This window comes from Ursus arctos, unplaced genomic scaffold (assembly GCF_023065955.2).
Source record: "Ursus arctos isolate Adak ecotype North America unplaced genomic scaffold, UrsArc2.0 scaffold_16, whole genome shotgun sequence".
Classification (NCBI taxonomy): Eukaryota; Metazoa; Chordata; class Mammalia; order Carnivora; family Ursidae; genus Ursus; species Ursus arctos.
In genome coordinates this window covers 48,900,253-48,917,989 of record NW_026622830.1, presented here as the reverse complement: position 1 = coordinate 48,917,989, position 17,737 = coordinate 48,900,253, and the positions used below count along the sequence as shown (strand labels likewise).

Genomic DNA, 17,737 nt, shown 5'->3' with positions numbered 1-17,737 from the left:
CCAGCGAGAGCCCTTGGTGCCCCCTCCTTGGTGCAGTGCCGCTGCCAGAGGCCTCCTTGGGACATGAGCCCACCTTGCAGACTTCCAAGAACTACCGAGGAGATGTGGGGAAACAAGCCAGGAAGAGAAATGCGAGGACTTGCATGCACGTCTGGCACAGAAATAGAGCAGCCTGGGTCCAGAAGGGTGGAGAGGAGAAGCTTGGTAGAGATAAGATCCCTCCAGCCCAGGCCCCACTCAAGGAGTTTGTCACCCCTCTGGGAAGAAGGCACAGACACAGAAAGGAAGGTAACCAGCACAGAATGATGAATGTAAGACAGCCATGAGCTAAGCAATGTAGGAGTTCAGAAAAGGTGCTGAGTCTTCAGGCTGGTGGACGGTCGTGGTTCGGGTCAGATTTGACGGAGACTTAAAAAGAGGTGAAAAATTGTTGGCTCAGAGGAAAGGAGCAGGAGGGACTGCACAGAGGTGTCTAGTAGAAGGGCAAAAAAATTAATGTTTGAGGAGAAGAAACAGGGTTGGCTGACTGGGGAGAGGATTCATGAGGGAAGTGACCATTTAATGGTCATTTACGACGTGCCGGGCACATGGCTTTTGTCATCTACTCCCCAAGCCAGTTGAACTTGAGTATGCACTGGAATGGAGGGACCTCCTCCCCAGGTGGGGAGACTCATTGCCAGGGCCGAGGCAGGGCCGGGGCACCTCTACTCGGCTATGGGGACCCTTGTGCTGGGGGCGCAAGGGGGTGCTACCATGTCTTAGGGGTAGCTGCAGCCCTCTCCGTCTGCACAGTGCTTCCAGGTTTCAAGACATTTTCCATACAGCGTCTCTTGTTGATTCTCACAATAGCCCTGTGAGATAAGTAGGGCACGTAAGAAAAATGAATGACAGACAACTGGTGCGACTCCCCTGAGGTCACACAGCAGGGGGGTGGCAGAGCTGGGACAGGAGCCCGATCTTCTGCCTCCAGCCCCAGGCTCTTTCCACTAAAGCTCCCTGTTTGGAGCAACGAGGTTTGCATCGTGAAACCGCAGCCAGGCTTGGACTGGGGCCCCGGTTGACAGGCAGGCAGAACAGGTGCTGTGCCTGAGGCCTGTCTGCTTCCCTCACCCCCTGTTCTGATGCTGGGGCAGCCCCTGGGTGGGCTAAAGATAGCCCACCATGAGAATTCCCTTTTCCCAGCCCTACTTTTTCTCAGCTCAGCTGAGGCTTTTTCTCAGTCAAAACTCCTTTGGGTCTAAGAGCAAGCTCGCACTGATAAAAGGTCAGTTGACTCTGAGGCTGTGCTGATGTCTCAGGAATTCCGAAGGGAGGACTGTGACCTGGCCTGGAAGGGGCTAGGAAAGGGACAGTTGCCAGCAAACAAAGCCACTTCTCTCTCTTAGCCTGCCTCGTTTTCTCCGTGTGTTTACTTCCCTCTGTCTGGGTCTCTGAGCACTTGGAAGAACGTGGCAGGCCACGACTTCTGAGTTTTGTTGTGCTCAGGTCAAGACAGACCTGGGACCTCTTAGTCCCAATTCCAGATCATCTGCTTGGGTCAAGTGTGCATCCCTGGTGCAATCAGCTAACACAGAGGACTGGGGCTCTGTAGAACAAAAGGCCCCAGGGACCACCTGCAGGGCACGGGCAGGTGCTCAGGAGACAGGGTGCTGGGCAGACACCTGGAAAAGGTGGCTCCTACAAGCCTCAGCTGGACTTCAAATCAAGGAAACCCTGTCTCCTTCTCTCTCCCTCCCTCTGTTGCTGCCCGGGTGCAGGTGCTGGACATCGACCAGGCGGACGCAGGGACCCTGCCCCTGGACTCATCGCAGAAGGTACGGGAGGCCCTGACTTGCGAGCTGAGCAGAGCTGAGTTTGCCGAGTCCCTGGGCCTCAAGCCCCAGGCCATGTTTGTGGAGTCCATGTTCTCCCTGGCGGACAAAGATGGCAAGGTCTACCGGTCCTTCTGGGAGTTTCTGGACATCCTGGTGGTCTTCATGAAAGGTAGGGGAAAAGGAAGTGATCGTCTAGGTAGGAGAAGATGGAAGGGGCTAGAGACTGAGGCTGGAGGGTAGCTGACCTGTTGGAGAAGGGGAAGTGCCGGGGCCTGGTCTCCAGCCACGGCAGACATCTGGGAGCACCCAGGTAGAGATCAGGAAGCAGAGTGACCCCTTGTTGTGATCAGCAGTGGGTCAGACTCATGTGAGGCCCCTTCTGGTCAGCCTGGGGTTTAGGCAGGTAGGTTGGGGCTCTCACGGGGTCCTCCTCCTCCCAGGCTCTCCTGAGGAGAGGTCTCGCCTTATGTTCCGCATGTATGGCTTTGATGGGAATGGTCTCATTTCCGAGGACGAGTTCATCAGGATGCTGAGGTTGGTCCTGTGGGATGGCCGGAAGAGTGGGCCAGGACAGGGCCTGCTGGGGGAAAGAAGTGGGGGCATGAAGGTGGGAGCAGGAGGGTAAAGAGCAGGGGCCATATAGCCGAAGACTATTATAACTAGGAGGGGGCCCTTCCTTGTGGGCTCCGAAGGCCTGGTGGGATGGCCAGTAGGCCCTCCTGTCCAGGCCTCAAGCTTCTTTTCAGGGCCCGATGGTTTCCCTCCCCCAACCCCAGGTCCTTCATCGAGATCTCCAACAACTGCCTGTCCAAGGCGCAGCTGACGGAGGTGGTGGAGTCCACGTTCCGGGAGTCCGGCTTCCAGGATAGGGAGGAGCTGACGTGGGAGGACTTCCACTTCATGCTGCGGGACCATGACAGCGAGCTGCGATTCACACAGCTCTGCGTCAAAGGTGGGGGGCCTGGCCTTGGGGCCGACTGACGTAGCCATTAGACAGCAGGCACAGTGCATCGGGCCCACCTCCTTTTAGGAGCCCACAGAAATGCTTTAATTCCTTTTAAAGTCAGAAGGATGAGTATAATAATAATAAATAGGTGATAATATATCCAGCCTGGATTATATCCTTCTATGTACCAACGTGATTATAAAAAATATTTATCTTTTATAAAGACATGTATATACTTTTTTTTTTTTAAGGGCGGAAGTGGTTTAGGAAGGTGACAGTGCCTAGGGCCCACAAAAGTCCTAATGCAGCTTTGCTCCCAGGGTGGGCAGGGTCAGGATGGGGTGGGGGACAGCAGACAGAACTCTGCTTCTTCCAGCTCTCTGTCGAAGATCCCTGTGCCAGGTGCCCAGGACGGGGGTGGGGTGGGGGGGACAGTGTCTCCTTGTTACAGCCCTCTCCAGGCCATATTCACCTGAGCTAGGGTGTCTGCTGGCAGGGGGGGCTCTGGTCTTGTTTGCCTTTATATCCCTTGGCTGAGCGCTTGGTTAATGTTGCTTGAGTGCACGGAGACCCACTTCTCTTGTCCTTCCCCCTACTTCCTGTCCCACCTGTGTCTCGGTGGGCGGAGGCTAGAGCCAGGGTGGGGAGGGGGCAGGTAGCAGGACTCTCTGTGGTCTACTCTGAGCTGTTACGGTGCCTTCACAGTTTCTCGCTGGGGCATGTGGAGACCAAACCCAGCCCCTCCCAGGATGACGAGAACTTGGGGGAGCTGAGCAGCCCAGATGTGGGAGAGGGGCGAGTTGGGCAGGACACCACTGCAGCTCTGGTGAGGGCTTCCATGTCCCAGGGCTGGAGGAGAACTACTGGAGTGCAGACCAGCACTCCTGGTTCTTCAGCCTCTCACTTTTCCCAGGCAGCCAGGGCAGTAGGCACCTGGGCCCGAGGGCTGAGCAGGGGCAGGTGTCCGGAGGTGAGCCCAGGCCAGAGTCCTGGGACCACTCAGCCCCTGGGGTGGAGGACCAGGCTGGGGGAGTGAGGATTATGCGGAAGGGTAGCTTTGAGTCCTGTTTTGTTTTGCTTTTAATTGTTGTTGTGCCTTGTTGTTTCCTTCAGATTTTACTATGAGACATTTCGAATGTTCCTACAGAAAAGAAACAACAATAGCGCAGGAAGCAGCCCTTTCCCCGGTCACCTAGATCTCCCCGTTCACCTGCCTTTGGTTACCATGTTGCCACATTTGCTGCTGGTTGAAATCTGACGGATAAATATCCATACTTTGTTGTAAACATTCTGATTTCATGAAATTCACCTTAATCACTTGTGCCCCCTGGGCTGGAGACCAGGGTAGTCGTCAAGATTAGTTTAGCACTCGGAAGTGACCTGGACATTCCCGGGCTTCCTGTGAGAACATGGCTTTGCAGCTCAGTCCCGCCCTCCCCTGCAACGCTCGGGCCAGACAGAGAGGAACGGGTGGCTCAAGGGAGAGTACTTCCCCCCAACATACAATTATGAACATTTTTAAACACAGGAAGGTGGAAAGAATTTCATGGTGATCCCATAAATGCGCCACCCAGAACTACATTTAATTCCCAGGAGGCTTTAAGCTGGAGGGTTTAGCAGGGTTTTTGTGGCAGAATGGTCTCAGCAGGCAGGTGGCACAGTTTCTGAACTCTACCCCACAAGCCTGATACCAGTCCCAGGAGTGGGCTGAAGGTGGACACACATCCAGGGACACTGTCTGGCCAACAAATTCAGGCCTTCTCCCTGCCCCCTCATGGCTGGGTCTAGCTCCCACTGGGGGAGCAGGCTGGGGCTGGGGCACCCAAAGGCAAGGGTGCTGGCCGAGGACCCTCTACAGTATGGACATGGGGTGAGTGCCAGGTCTTCCTGGGCTCTGGGCCCTGAGCTGTTCCCGACATCAGCTCTGTGTTACAGGGGTAGAGGTGCCTGAAGTCCTCAAGGACCTGTGCCGGCGAGCCTCCTACATCAGCCGGGAAAAGATCTGGTGAGCCCTGATCTGGGAATGTTGGAGGGAGGGCTGGGGTTGGGGGGGTTGCCTTTTCTCTCCCCAGGATGCCTGGGATCAGGGCCCTACCAGCCTATGTAGTGTCTTTATGCAAATTAGAAAAAAGGGCTCCTTGCTGTAGGCAGACACAGCCCTGTACCAGCAAGAGCAGAGAGCCTGCTGGACTTCGGCACCCACCTGCTGCCAGGGTCAGATGCCCTTGTGAAGGACACAGCTTGTATGTGTGTCCCCAGGATCTAACTCATTCTCTCTCCAGGTCTCTGTGGGAAGTCTGCTGGCCCCTGGCTGAGAGCTCTGACCCCTCCTCAGCAGAGTCGGTCTGAAGAGAGACCAGGGGCAGCGAGGATCCAGTGGCTCAGGTGGCCAGAATCCTCTCTCTTTCATTCCTGTCCTAGTCCCTCCCCCAGAGTGAGCGCTCGCTGTCCCCACAGCAACGCTGACGTGGAGCGGACAGCACAGAGACTGCAGTGCCCCACGGACACAGACCCCCCCCGGAGATTCGACGGAGGTTTGGCAAGAAGTACGCCTGCTCCTCTCCTTGAGCTCATGCATCCCGTTAGTGTGCAGGGCTGCAGGCAGGATGAGCAGTTCACGCCCGAGCAGACCACAGTCTGACAAGGTGGCTGCTACACTGATAATCACCATGTCCCACCGATGAATGTTGTGACAGTGGTCAGAGCAAGGAGCTTCAGAGCTCAAAGAAGTGCTCACCTCTGCCTGGTAAGTCAAGGCAGGCTTCCTGGAGGGGGTGACTTCTGCACTTCCAGTAAAGGGTGAGAACAGAGTAGGGTGAGAATGGGGAGCTGCAGACTGGGAGGGGAGAGGGCTGTCTGAGTGTGAGTGGGACCTGGGCTAGAGGGAGTGCGTTCCCTGGGACGAACTGACCCAGTGAGCACTGCAAGGCTGTCCCTACTCTGGCGGCCTTGTCAGAGGAGTGTGGTAGGGCTTTTGGGGTCTGAACCCTGCTTGGCTTGAGCAACTTGGTGCCCTTTCTCTGCTCCTGGGAGGCGGGTTGCACTGGGAGGGGGGGTTCGTAGCCAGAGCCGAGACTTCCTGTCCCCAGGGTAGCATCATTCCAGCCCCTGCTGTTCACGGAGGCCCACGGGGAGAAGTTTCAGCGCAGTCGGCACCACCACACCTTGCAGCAGTTCCAGCGCTTCATCGAGAACTACCGCCGCCACGTCGGCTGCGTGGCTGTGTTCTGCGCCATCAGCGGGGGCCTTTCCTGGAGCAGGCCTGCTGTGAGTGTGGGCAGCCCCGGGGTCGGGGCTCCCGTGGGTGCATGGGGCCTGCTTGAACGGAGGCTGCAGAGGGGGCCTGCGTGAAGGGGTGGCGGCCAGGGCGGGCCCTTGACCCGCCTCAGCGGCGCTCTCTCTCTGCACTGCTCCCCTCTTACCCGCCTGGGCTCCCCGACAGACTATGCTTCTGGGGCTCACCGCATGGGCATCACGGACACCACCCGTGTGGGCATCATCCTGTCCCGGGGCCGGCCGCCAGCATCTCCTTCATGTTCTCCTGCGTCCTGCTCACCACGTGCCGCAGCCTGCATCACCTTCCTGCGAGAGACCTTCCTTAACCACCACGCGCCCTTCGACGCCGCCGTGGACTTCCATCGGCTCATTGCCTCCGTGGCCATCGTCCTCACAGGCAGGGCCCGGGAGTCCCAGGGCTTCTGTTCGTGTCCTCCTGCCCCTGCTGCCTGCCCCTCCTCTCTTTTGTGCTTGAGTGTGAGTCCTAGATGTCCTTCTCAGAAGGATGCAGCTGGCCCGCAGTGGTGTGAAGTGAGCCCAGGAGCCCCCCACCCCGCCCCTGCCTGGTGCCTCTTCCCATGCTTTCAGGGCCACCTCCTCAGCCTCCAGCTGACAAGTTAGCAACAGCCCAGAACATGGGCACATCATGTGTGATCTCTCCCAGTTTTTATGTTGGAAAACATACTCTGTGAGAGAAACCCAAAGAATGAACTTCTAATGGTATAATTTCAGACTCCTGTGGCTGGGCTCGTGGATGGTATATATGGGGCTCAGCAGGGGTAGGGAGGGACAGGAGGATGGCTAGAGACCAGAAGTGCAGACCCCGAGGGTCCTTCTTCAGGCCCCCAAGGCTGGGTGGCTGGAGTCCCCAACCTTGGGCTGGATGGGTTGAGCACCCCCACCAGGCTGCCCCCTGGCTCACTCCCACCCTGTCTGGCCTTCCTTAGTCTTGCACAGTGCGGGCCATGCGGTAAATGGGTACCTGTTCTCCGTCAGCCCGCTCAGCGTCCTTTCCTGCCTCTTCCCTGGACTCTTCCGTGACGACGAGTGAGTGAGTGGGCTACTGTGTGCGTGTGTGTGTGTGTGTGTGTGTGTGTGTGTGTGTGTGTCAATGTGGGGGGATCCTTTATGGATGGAAAGAAGCAAATTCTCTTGGCTCAGAGGAGAGTGTCACCTTCCAGGCAATGGGGCAGACAATGACCAGCTGGAGCCCTGACCCCGAGTGGGCAGAAAGGGAGACTGGTGCCTGGGTTGAGGTGTTTCCTCTGGAGGATTCTTTCTGGAAGTCCCAGGCATCTCCTCTCAGCATCCTTGCTTGCTTTCCCTTCTCCACAGGTCTGAGTGTCCCCAGAAGTATTACTGGTGGTTCTTCCAGACTGTGCCAGGTGAGAGCCCTCCCTGCTCTGAATTTCTGGGTCTGGCTCTGAGCTCTGAGCTCCGGGTTCTATCTGCCATGAGGCTGCCCAGTAGCACTCACTCAGGTCTCACGGTGGGCCAGGCTCTGCCCTCTGGTCCTGACAACTCTGCTGGGAAGTAGGAGCCTCTGCTCTCTAGTCCTTCTCTTGGGAGCTTGGCTGGGGTCCTGCCCCAACTCGGAACATCCTTCTTCCGTGGAATGAGAATGGACCCCCCTCTCCCCCTGCCCCAACCTACACACCTACCGTGACAGTGGCTTGGAGGAATGCCGTGTCCCAGCAGCACGGTGGAGGGACCAGGCTCGTCAAACTAGGCAGAGACCCCCACCCCTTGTAGTCCGTCTTGACCGGGGCTGTTGAGGGACGTATTCCTTACTCCCCATAATCACCCATTTTAGAGCTATTAGCTGTGAATCTGTTCAAAAGCTTTTTGAACCTATTTATATTTTCAGTCTGTTTCCTCCTTAGCATAGTACATTTTCTACGCTCCTCTCCGTGAAACACGGCATTTTTTTTAATCCTAAAACAACCTGCTCTGAACTTCAGAGTGCTTGCTAATTCTTGCGCACTGGGATTTAGTGGATAAGGCTGTGTTGAGGCCCTCCTCTCTGTTCAGGCCTTTACAGGCTTTGGTTAGAGCCCTTCTTAACCTCTGCTTTTCCAGACTACAGGGCTCTAATCTTCTTAATTTCTGCCTCCCTCCTCCTCGATCACTTGAGGGGCCGTTCTCTGGCCCCACACTCCCGTCCTGAACCTAGTACTGCTCTCTCGTGTACCCCAGGCCTGGGATCTCCTGTGAGAGGAGGGTCCTCCCGCCAACCCTGGGCTGAACCCAGGGGGCTCGGGTGGTCGCACTTCCTCACTAATGGCACCACTGCTCATGCTGTGGGAGCCAAGTCGGGGGCTAGGGGGACGTAGACCGAGTCTTGACTCCGTGGGGGCAGGGCCTGCAATGTCCAAAGTCCGACCCAGGGGGCCCAGAGCAGGTGCCCCGCACGTTCAGTCCGTCAGCACCGGTGTAGACGAGGCCCACAGGGGGCGAGCCCTACAGAAGGCGCTAGGATCCCGTGCTGAACCAGCAGCCTGGTCCCTGTTCTTGTGGGCCTGACAGTCGGGGAAGTGACAGACAAAAAACGAATGACACCGGTCCTTGAAAAAGAACAATCGGGACAAGGTGTTGGAGGGATGAGCAGAGTCTGTTGAAATAAAAGGCACTTGTGATCAGTGGTGTGGGGAGAGAAGAACAGAGGAGAAGCCTGGGCTTCCGTGGCCCCCACCCAGAGCAGTGAAGTGGAATGGGACCCTGACCCACGGCAGCCCCAGCACAGCCCCACTCCTCCGCCCCTCACCCCGCGTTCATTTTGCAGGCCTCACGGGGGTGCTGCTGCTCCTGGTCCTGGCCATCGTGTATGTCTTCGCCTCCCACCACTTCCGGCGCCGCAGCTTCCGGGGCTTCTGGCTGACCCACCACCTCTACGTCCTGCTCTCCGGGCTGGTGAGGGCTGTCGGGGTCTTGGCAGGATGATCCCAGGGAGGCCATGAGGGCTGAGACATCCGTTCTCCGTCCCCTCAGTCATTTCAGGAATCCCCTCCACTTCTCACATCACAGCTGAAGAGGATAGTGTAGGCCTGTCAAGCAGATGGACCCCGGGCTGCAGCGCTTGGAAGATGGGTGCCCGGCATGGGGCTGGCAGTAGCAGCCCTATCAGGCTGGTCGCTTCCTTGCAGACACCCCCGCATCATTTCTGCCCAGCCGGTCATTCCCCAGTTCCGGTGGCTGGTGTGAGCTCCAGGGTTGACCGCCCACTTTCAAGGGAGCAGCACACTTTTTTTTTTTTTAGAGAAGTCTATCTTAATTCTGTTCTGCCACTTTTGTTCTGATCCTGTTTCCTGGGGTGTCTGCACCCCACTCAGCAAAGTGCCACTTGTAGAGTCAACGAGCTTGCTCAAAACGTCCTCACTTGGACTGTTGATGAGATGGATTTTTAAGAGTCTACCTGTTCCCTTTCCTTCTCCTTCAGCTCCTGCCTCCCTTCCTTCACATTCCCTCCCTTCCCTCGTCCTCCTGTTCCCTTTACCTTCCCTGGGTTTGCCGTCAGGTGCGCCAGCTGCTTAGTTCCAGAGGGACTCTGATCTGTGCTTGGCCTGCCTTCCTCATGGATACAGGCGGTTCCCTAAAGAGCACCCGAGGGTCCTGCTGAGAAGCTAAACTAAGTCCCAAGGCCCCAGCGTCCCCACCAACGATACTTGCCCGTCAGCATTCAGAAGCGCAGAGCCCAGATGGTTGCCATCTGTCACCTGGCTCCAGGCAGAACTGCACACGGTCCTGAAACAGAGGGCGAGTCCATCATGGCCTGGGTCGAGCTGGCACCTGTGGGATGCCCTGCGTCCTCCAGGTGCAGTTCTGTCCTCAGTGATCAGACGGTCTGTTTCCATGTTGCTGAGGCTCAGCACTTCATGGTTCTGAAGAGGACTACCCGACCTCGGCTTAGGTCATTTCCTAGAACTGATGTTTGTTTCCAGAGAAATCTCTGTCTTCTTTGGAAGCTGAGGCTGATTTATCCCTCCCTACCCACCCCTGCTAGGGGGGAGCCCTAGCTCCCCGGTTACTGTTTCTGTTAGGGGTGGAGATGATGTTCTTGTTCCTGGTGAAAAAGCAGCTGAGCTCAATGGGAGACCCGGAAGAGTGGCCACACTGGCTCCCTGAGACCAAGACCCCTTCCTGACTTATCCCTGGGTTTGGGGGATCCCTGGGGTTCAGAGCCTCCCTTCCTGCCAGCAGGGAAGTCAGCAGCTCAGAAAGGTGCAGGACCCTCTGCTGGGCAACCCAACCCTGGCCGCTAGGGACAGTCTCACCTGGGGGATATCAGGGCCAAAACACCCGCCTCCTCCCCATTTACCCTTGGTGTGTCCGCTTGACTTGGGGCAGAAAGAGAAGCGACAAGTAAAGGACCCAGTGTGGAGCCGGCCCTGCAGAAGGCTGTCCGGGCTCCCGACCCAGGCAGAAGCGGGCAGGGCGGGCACAGCGGAAGCTGAGCTGGCGGCAGCCCCCCAGCTCCTCAGCCAACCGTGGGTCTGCAGCAGTTCTGTGGTTTAAAAGTAGAGCCAACACCAAATGGGACGTATAAACAGAGCAGTATGAGGCCACCCAGACGTCGTTCTCAGCCTGGTTAGATGCTCAGAAAGCCTTGGGGGTGGGGGTGGGCTCCATAATGAAAGAGGAACCTGGGGGGACCGGAGCCAGTTCAGAGAAGAGCCCAGAGAGGTTTAAGTTAGTCCTGTGGGCAAAGGAACACGAAGCTGGGGAAAGGCAGAGCGGACTGAGGAGCCAGAGTTCAGTGTAACAGTTATCTGTGGAAGGGTCTAGTACACAGTTGTTCGGTGCTACGTACTAGTTTGGGGGAGGAGGGGAGACTCGAAGCTCTGCCCTGGAGAACTTAGGATTTGGGGTAGAGATAAGTGCCGTGCACTTGCCGTGATCAGAATGAGCAGACAATACAGGATTCATGCTGAGCTGAGGGCTGCAAACAGTGATTTCTAGCAGCTCGCTGAAGGGAGTTTCATTCGGGCCAAACTGGTTAGGGAAGACTTTGGGGAGAAGATGGGATTGGAGCCAAGACTTAAGGAGAGGTAAGCTAAGATCCGACAGGGCAGAGTGCAATCCGAAGAGCATTCCAGGTAGAAGAAAGGGCACGAGCACGGGTGCAGAGGTGGAAATGAGGATAGTGTATTCAGGGTGCAAAGGCCTGGCTGTGGGTGGCCCCAGTGTATTAGGTGGTGGCAGGACCCGTGCGGCTGCGGGGGCGGCCGAGGGGCCATGCCACACGGGACAGCATAGACTGAGGAGCGCAGAGAGTGAGAAAATCAGGTTTGGGCAACATGCAGGATCAGGGCTGGGAGAAGGAACAGAGAGCCAGTGGAGGAGATGGAAAGCGAGTGGCCCCAGAGACGCAGCAGACGAGGCAAGGAGCAGGCGGTTGCTAGTGCCACAGACGGCCAGCCCTGGGAGCAAATGAAAGGAGACCTTCATGGGATGGGTGAGCCCCCAGTGAGCAGGTCCTGAGAAGAGGTGGAGGCAGGAGCCAGACTGACCAGACTTAGGAACAAGCAAATGGGAAGTATGGGGGCAAATCATGTCTGACCATGTTAGACCAGCTTGTTGGGGAAAGGACCAGAGCTAAACAAGTATTCAGTTATTTCATGGAAATACAATTCCATGGAAAACAATTACGTCAGTTATTTAATGGAAAAGGGGGCCTGGTTAGTGTTTTTAGTCTCCAAAGGGAGAGGGTAAATTGGAGGAACTCCTTTTACTAACTCAGCAGTTATTGAGTGCCTGCTGTGTGCCAGGCGGCAAGGGCTAAGAGCTGAGAGTACGGTGGCAAAAACAAAAGACACATACACACTCCGGTGGGGAGCATGTCAATGAATGAAGAAGCAACGTGAGTGTGGGGGATGACAAGTGCTGACAGGAAGTAACTGGGAGATATGCCAGAGGACCCAGGGAAGGCCTGAGGAGGGGGTGTTTCTGCTGAGCCCTGACAAATGAGATAGAGGGGGGCGCCTGGGGGGCTCAGTTGGCTAAGCCTCTGCCTTCGGCTCAGGTCATGATCCACCCCTGGGTCCTGGGATCGAGCCCCACATCAGGCTCTCCGCTCAGCGGGGAGTCTGCTCTTCCCTCTCCCTCTGTTCCTCCCCATTGCTCACGCTCACGCTCTTGGTCTCTTTCAAATAAATTTTTAAAAAATGAGACAGAGGTAGCCAGGGCAAGAAGCAGGGAGGGGGCATTCCTGGGAGAGGGAGCAGTGGGTGCCCAGGGCCTGAAGCAGAAAGGACTTGCCGTGTTTGAAGAACAGGGAGGCGGAAACGCTGGCAGGCAGAGGCCAGAGCATCTCGAGGCCTTGTGGTATAATGGGAAGTCCACTAAGGCCGGTTACACTGCGATGGCGTGATAAAATGAACTTCAGAAAGTCGCAGTGGCTGCCTTGAAGACAATGGGTCACGGTGGGGCAACCCCCTAGAAGACGAGCTGGGAGGCTACTGCAGGAGACCAGGCGAGAGTCAAGGTGGCTGGTTCAGGATGGTGCCAGGAAGGTGCAAATAGTCTCACTCATCGTGGACGATCTGCAGGATGGGCTTGGGGTTGGGAGTGGTTAGATTTGGGGACCTGGAGGGAGCGTGGTACACAGAGAGGTGGGGACGGAGGGTGCCCGTGGGGGTGGGCTGGGGTGGGTGGAGGGTGCAAGGGGCTAAGGCCCGAGTCGGCCACAGACACTGTTGTGGGTGTGACTTGGTCTGAGCCGAATTCTTCACTCTATCCAGCTCATTGTCCACGGCAGCTTCGGCCTGCCCCAGCTGCCCCGTTTCCACATCTTCTTCCCGGTCCCGGCACTCATCTATGGGGGACAAGCTGGTGAGCATGAGCCTGAAGAAGGTGGAGATCAGCGTGGAGAAGGCCGAGCTGCTGCCTTCAGGCACCAGGCCTGCAGGCTGTCAGGGACCAGCTGGGTAGTGCTGAGAAAGCCCACAGGGCAGGGGCAGAGCCTGGACCTTGCAATCCGCTGGTCTGGTCCAGTGGAGTTGGCAGGGGCCTTGAGGCGGCAGCGATGAGGGAGCTAGCAAGCAAAGCTCTTGGCCGGGGGACCCGAGCCTCTCTCACAACAGAGGGAGGAGGAGCCCGGGCCAGGTTGCTCCTTTCCCTGCTGACCACCAGCACCAGCGCTGCATTGCCCCTCCGCAGGGTGGACATGGCCAGAGGGGAGTAATGCCTTCTGATGGGGAGAGGCCTTGGCATATTCCAGAAGGAGAGCTGAGGCTGCGGGGGCGGGGGGGGGGATCTTTCTGGAGGCCACAGGGTTGCTGGGTCCTGGATAGCAGCCTCCTGCCCACTTCCTTTCCTCAGGAGTGACCCACCTGCAGCTCCAGCGGCCCCAAGGCTTTGAGTACAAGTCGGGACAGTGGGTGCGGATCGCCTGCTTGGCTCTGGGGACCACTGAGTACCACCCCTTCACGCTGACTTCTGCACCCGATGAGGACACGCTCAGCCTGCACATCCGGGCAGCAGGGCCCTGGACCACTCGGCTCAGGGAGATCTACTCACCTCCAACGGGAGGTGGCTGTGCCAGATACCCGAAGGTGACCAGACATAGACCGGATGAGCTACCCGCCCCCACATCCCCTTAGCAGGCCTTGGCCCCGCAGCCCCGGGCTGCCCACTGTGTTCCTCCCCTCCCATCCAGAGACTGGCCATTCCAGGTAATGCTGCGGCACCCCCTCTCTCCTCACTCCATAAACATACCTGCCTTCCCTGCCTCCCATTTCTAGCTTCAGAGCTATTGTGGTGGCGGAGCTTAACTCAGACCCACTCCTTCTCCTGCAGCTGTACCTTGATGGACCATTTGGAGAGGGCCACCAGGAATGGCATAAGTTTGAGGTCTCAGTGCTGGTGGGAGGGGGCGTTGGAGTCACCCCCTTTGCCTCCATCCTCAAAGACCTGGTCTTCAAATCATCAGTCAGCTGCCAAGTGTTCTGTAAGAAGGTGAGTGCCCTCTCCTCCTTCTGACCCCTGGCCCCTGCTCCCTATCACTGTGTCCGTCTCTGCCTGTCTCTCCTGCCTCTGTTCTTGGCCTGACCCCAGAGGGGTCTGATATCCTCGGACCCTAAAGAACAGAGTTGGAGAGGGGTAAAGAAACCCAGTCTGTCGTACAGAGGAGGCCAGCCCCTGCAGGGAGCCTTGTCAGGTTGGGAGAAGGAAGGGAACACTTGGGGTGGGGCAGTGAAACCGGCTCTGCTTTCAAGAGGAAGAAGAGGGGAGGTGCCGAGGCAGGGCTGGTGGGCTGGGTTAGTTGCAGGAACACAGCCCAGGCCCTCAGGCCCCCTCTATCCCGGGTCCCTTCACCCCAGCCCGGACCTGGTAGCAGGCCCCTGCTTGTCTCTCTGGGCCTGGCAGGTGAGTCGGGGGCACAGGAACGCAGCAGGCAGAGGCCAAGCCCACGTACTGTCGGCATTCAGAGGGTGACAGGCAGCTCCCCCGCTCCTCTGTCCATGCCGGCTCTGCCTCTGCTTCTTAACCCACACGGCCCCACTTCAGCCTCTTCAGAAGCGGGAGGTCGGTCCCTCTATGGCAGCTTCTATCCTCCGGCTCTCTCTTTGAGCCCATTCCCATCTGCCCCGGGCAGCCAGCTGGGTCTTCCCTCAGGCTGTTCTGTGACATGCCCCTTAGTGGAACCCTATCCCTCTGGGCTGGGGTTGGTTGGGAGCCCAGCAGCCTGTGGAGGGCCCGTTGCAGGGAGTGGACCGGCAGGCTCTGTGTGAAAAAGCCGCTTCCCACCCCATCGGACCTTCAGCTCACTTGACAAGTGTCCTTTTTCATCACCCCAGGTTATCACTCCCTTCTCTCTCTCCATGCCTGGGGTAACTCCATCTCCCGCCCAGAGCCTGGCCCTGGGGCCCCCCACAACACTCCATTCCCCAGAGTGTCTGGGGAGAGGCACAAGCTGACGGAGACCGGCAGAGTTCTATTGCTGTGGGGATCCCTGGGATATAGGGAGCCTGAGCTTAGCCAGGTCCTGAACTCCCCTGTGTCCCCAGATCTACTTCATCTGGGTGACGAGAACCCAGCGGCAGTTTGAGCGGATGGCTGACATCATCCGAGAGGTGGAGGAGAATGACCGTCAGGACCTGGTGTCCGTGCACACCTACGTCACCCAGCTGGCTGAGAAGTTTGACCTCAGGACCACCATGCTGGTGGGTCAGGGACGGCCAGGCGGGGCGACTAGGTGGGTCGATGGGTTGGCTGGGTGAGGCTCAGATGGCCAGGGCAGGTGGGCGGACAGCCAGGTTCAGACGGCAGGAGGCACAGAGATGGTAGTCCCGATTTTCAGCCTCCAGCTCCCTCCCCACCCCATTCTCTGTCTCCTGGGCTGCAGGCTGGCTTGGGCTAGGCACGGACCCTGACTGTCCTTGGCCTGACCTGCCACTGTGCCCCCAGTACCTCTGTGAGCGGCACTTCCAGAAGGTGCTGAACCGGAGTCTGTTCACATCATGCACTTTGGCCGCCCCCCCTTCGAGCCCTTCTTCAAGTCCCTGCAGGAGGTCCACCCGCAGGTCAGTCCACCCCATATCAAGGTTCTCCTGGCCTTTATCACCTGAGGTCTAAGCAAACCTCCCAACCCAGCTCCAGGAGGGAAGGAACTGCTGATAAGAACTCATCACCCAAGAGATAAGTGGGGAGAATGGAATGGAAAAACAGTAGCGGTCACTCTGAGGGGCTCAGGGGGGAAGCAGCAACAGGGACTCGCCACTTCTAAAGCCATGGTGCCTGTCCAGAAGGAACAGCTCAGTTCATCCTTATGATAAACTCAAAGCTATTCTTACCATGAATACTGAGCCGGCCTCACCCGAGACGCTGATCTTTACCAGGAACACTGGGCTAGCCACTGCTCTGGTAAATAATGGCCTAGCCCTCAATGACACAGTAAGCTAGCCTTTAACCTGAACGCTGATTAACCCAGCCCCTGTCAGAAACACTGATCCTTTACCCCAAATGCCTTGGAGAGGGGGGAGGGCGGACCCACACAAAGCAAGTCTACCAAAGCTGAGCTAGACGCACACACCGAGCCAGCCCTCACCACACAGGGTGTGAAGCGAACCTTTATCAGAAACATGGAAGGAGTCCCCACCAAGGACTCTTGCCTGTCTTTCCATGAACACTGAGCTAGGCTTCACGTTTCCTTCCCCTAACAGGTCCGGAAGATTGGGGTGTTTAGCTGTGGCCCCCCTGGCATGACCAAGAATGTGGAAAAGGGCTGTCAGCTCATCAACGAGCAGGACCGGACTCACTCCTCCGACCATTATGAGAACTTCTAGGCCTCCTGGCCAGGCCAGGAGCTCTTCCCATTGCCCAGCTGAGCAGAGGTTTGGGCCCACACCTCGCTCTATATTTCCTATTTCTGACTCTCTGCCTCCTTCCCATTCCTACCTCTCATCCCTGGTCCAGGTGGCCATGGTCAGTCACCCCATACGGGTTCAGAGACCCCCAAGTGCAGACTGTCTCAGCTTGGAGAAGCGGGGGGCACTGTCTAGGAAACGGAGCCTGGGAGGTAGGAGAGCTCTTGTTACTTTGGGGCAAAGTGACACCTCTTCTTCCAAACTAAGAAAAAGCCTCAAAAGACTGGAGCTGAAAAGCCGTGTGTATGTGCACTAGGGGGCTGTGGGCCTAAGGACGGAGTGGGAGCACAGATGCTGGCATCTTGGAACTCCTCCCCCAAAGCCTCCCCCTCCTCTAGGCTCCCCACTGTCAAAAGGGCTGGCAAATGCCTTGGGGTGGGCTAGAGGCTGGGCCCACAGAGAGAAATCTACAGGAACCCCCTCAGCATCCTAGCCTAACAGCACAACTGATTTCTCCCCAGTTTTTAAACATGTGCTGTAGTCAGAATCTGGCCCAATATCTATGTCGTGCTCCTCAGGCCTTGTCTCTTCTTCCCACTGCAATAGTCTCCTTTACAAACAAACCACTTTTCTGCCCTCTGGTTTTCTTTATTCTGCCCCAGGATGGGGGTGGGCGCTGGCAAAGGAAGCTACTAACCAGCCAACTCACCCAGGCTGCTGCAGACAGTGTTCTGAACCTGCCAGCATCTACCGGATAAAGGAACCAGCCCAAGGCCGAGGGCTTTAGCTGGAGACCCCTTTCCCAGCTCAGGGGCACCCTTCCTGACCCAGGCCTCTCAGGGTGGCTCGTGTGGGGCTTCTCAAGCCTGACCAGGAAGGGCAGAGAGAGAAGGGATGGGAGTTCTGGAGAAGGTGGGCAGGGCACAAAGTGCGGGTGTGCGTGGCAGGACAGAGCAGGAGCCAGAGTTGGCCTGGCTGGCTCCAGGACCTCTGAGCAACAGCAGTGGACCACCCGTGCCTCCATGGGTCTTCCAGGTAAAGAGATGAAAGCACAAGGAGACGGATGAGCACATCACCTGAACACTCAGCCTGTTTTCTCATCTGGAAAGTGACTCATACCCTCCAAGGTATAGGGCAACCCTCTGAGGGAATTTCTAAAGCAGGGCCCAATTTCAAGTGAGCCTCTCGATTGTCCTCACCGAATTCTTACATTTGTCAGGTCACATATCCTCGATTTCGATGAAATAGCCGGGGATTAGAAAATCCGAACTCCCATGATTGACACTGCTCAGGTTCTGTAAAGAGGCCCTGGGACTGCGCTCCCAGAGCAGCGGATGTTTGTTCAGCCCCGCGGGGAGCCCCGTGGGGGCAGGAGGGCGGGCCTGGAGTGGGTCGAC

General features: G+C 57.3%; 1 protein-coding gene across 1 annotated transcript in view; it reads left to right on the top strand.

The window, feature by feature from the left end:
• LOC125281397 (dual oxidase 1-like) overlaps positions 1-17,059 on the top strand; it is a 385,354-nt gene extending 368,295 nt beyond the window's left edge. The window contains 21 exon segments of the mRNA XM_057313035.1: positions 1,758-1,983; positions 2,255-2,348; positions 2,591-2,766; positions 4,696-4,765; positions 5,182-5,276; positions 5,279-5,306; positions 5,850-6,031; positions 6,203-6,271; positions 6,274-6,332; positions 6,334-6,433; positions 6,984-7,083; positions 7,372-7,421; positions 8,819-8,946; positions 12,774-12,850; positions 12,852-12,925; positions 13,354-13,586; positions 13,831-13,989; positions 15,042-15,197; positions 15,442-15,493; positions 15,496-15,557; positions 16,197-17,059. Of these exon segments, the coding sequence (XP_057169018.1) occupies positions 1,758-1,983; positions 2,255-2,348; positions 2,591-2,766; positions 4,696-4,765; positions 5,182-5,276; positions 5,279-5,306; positions 5,850-6,031; positions 6,203-6,271; positions 6,274-6,332; positions 6,334-6,433; positions 6,984-7,083; positions 7,372-7,421; positions 8,819-8,946; positions 12,774-12,850; positions 12,852-12,925; positions 13,354-13,586; positions 13,831-13,989; positions 15,042-15,197; positions 15,442-15,493; positions 15,496-15,557; positions 16,197-16,319 (2,313 nt within the window). The 3' untranslated portion in view covers positions 16,320-17,059.
• The last annotated feature ends 678 nt before the right edge of the window (positions 17,060-17,737 follow it).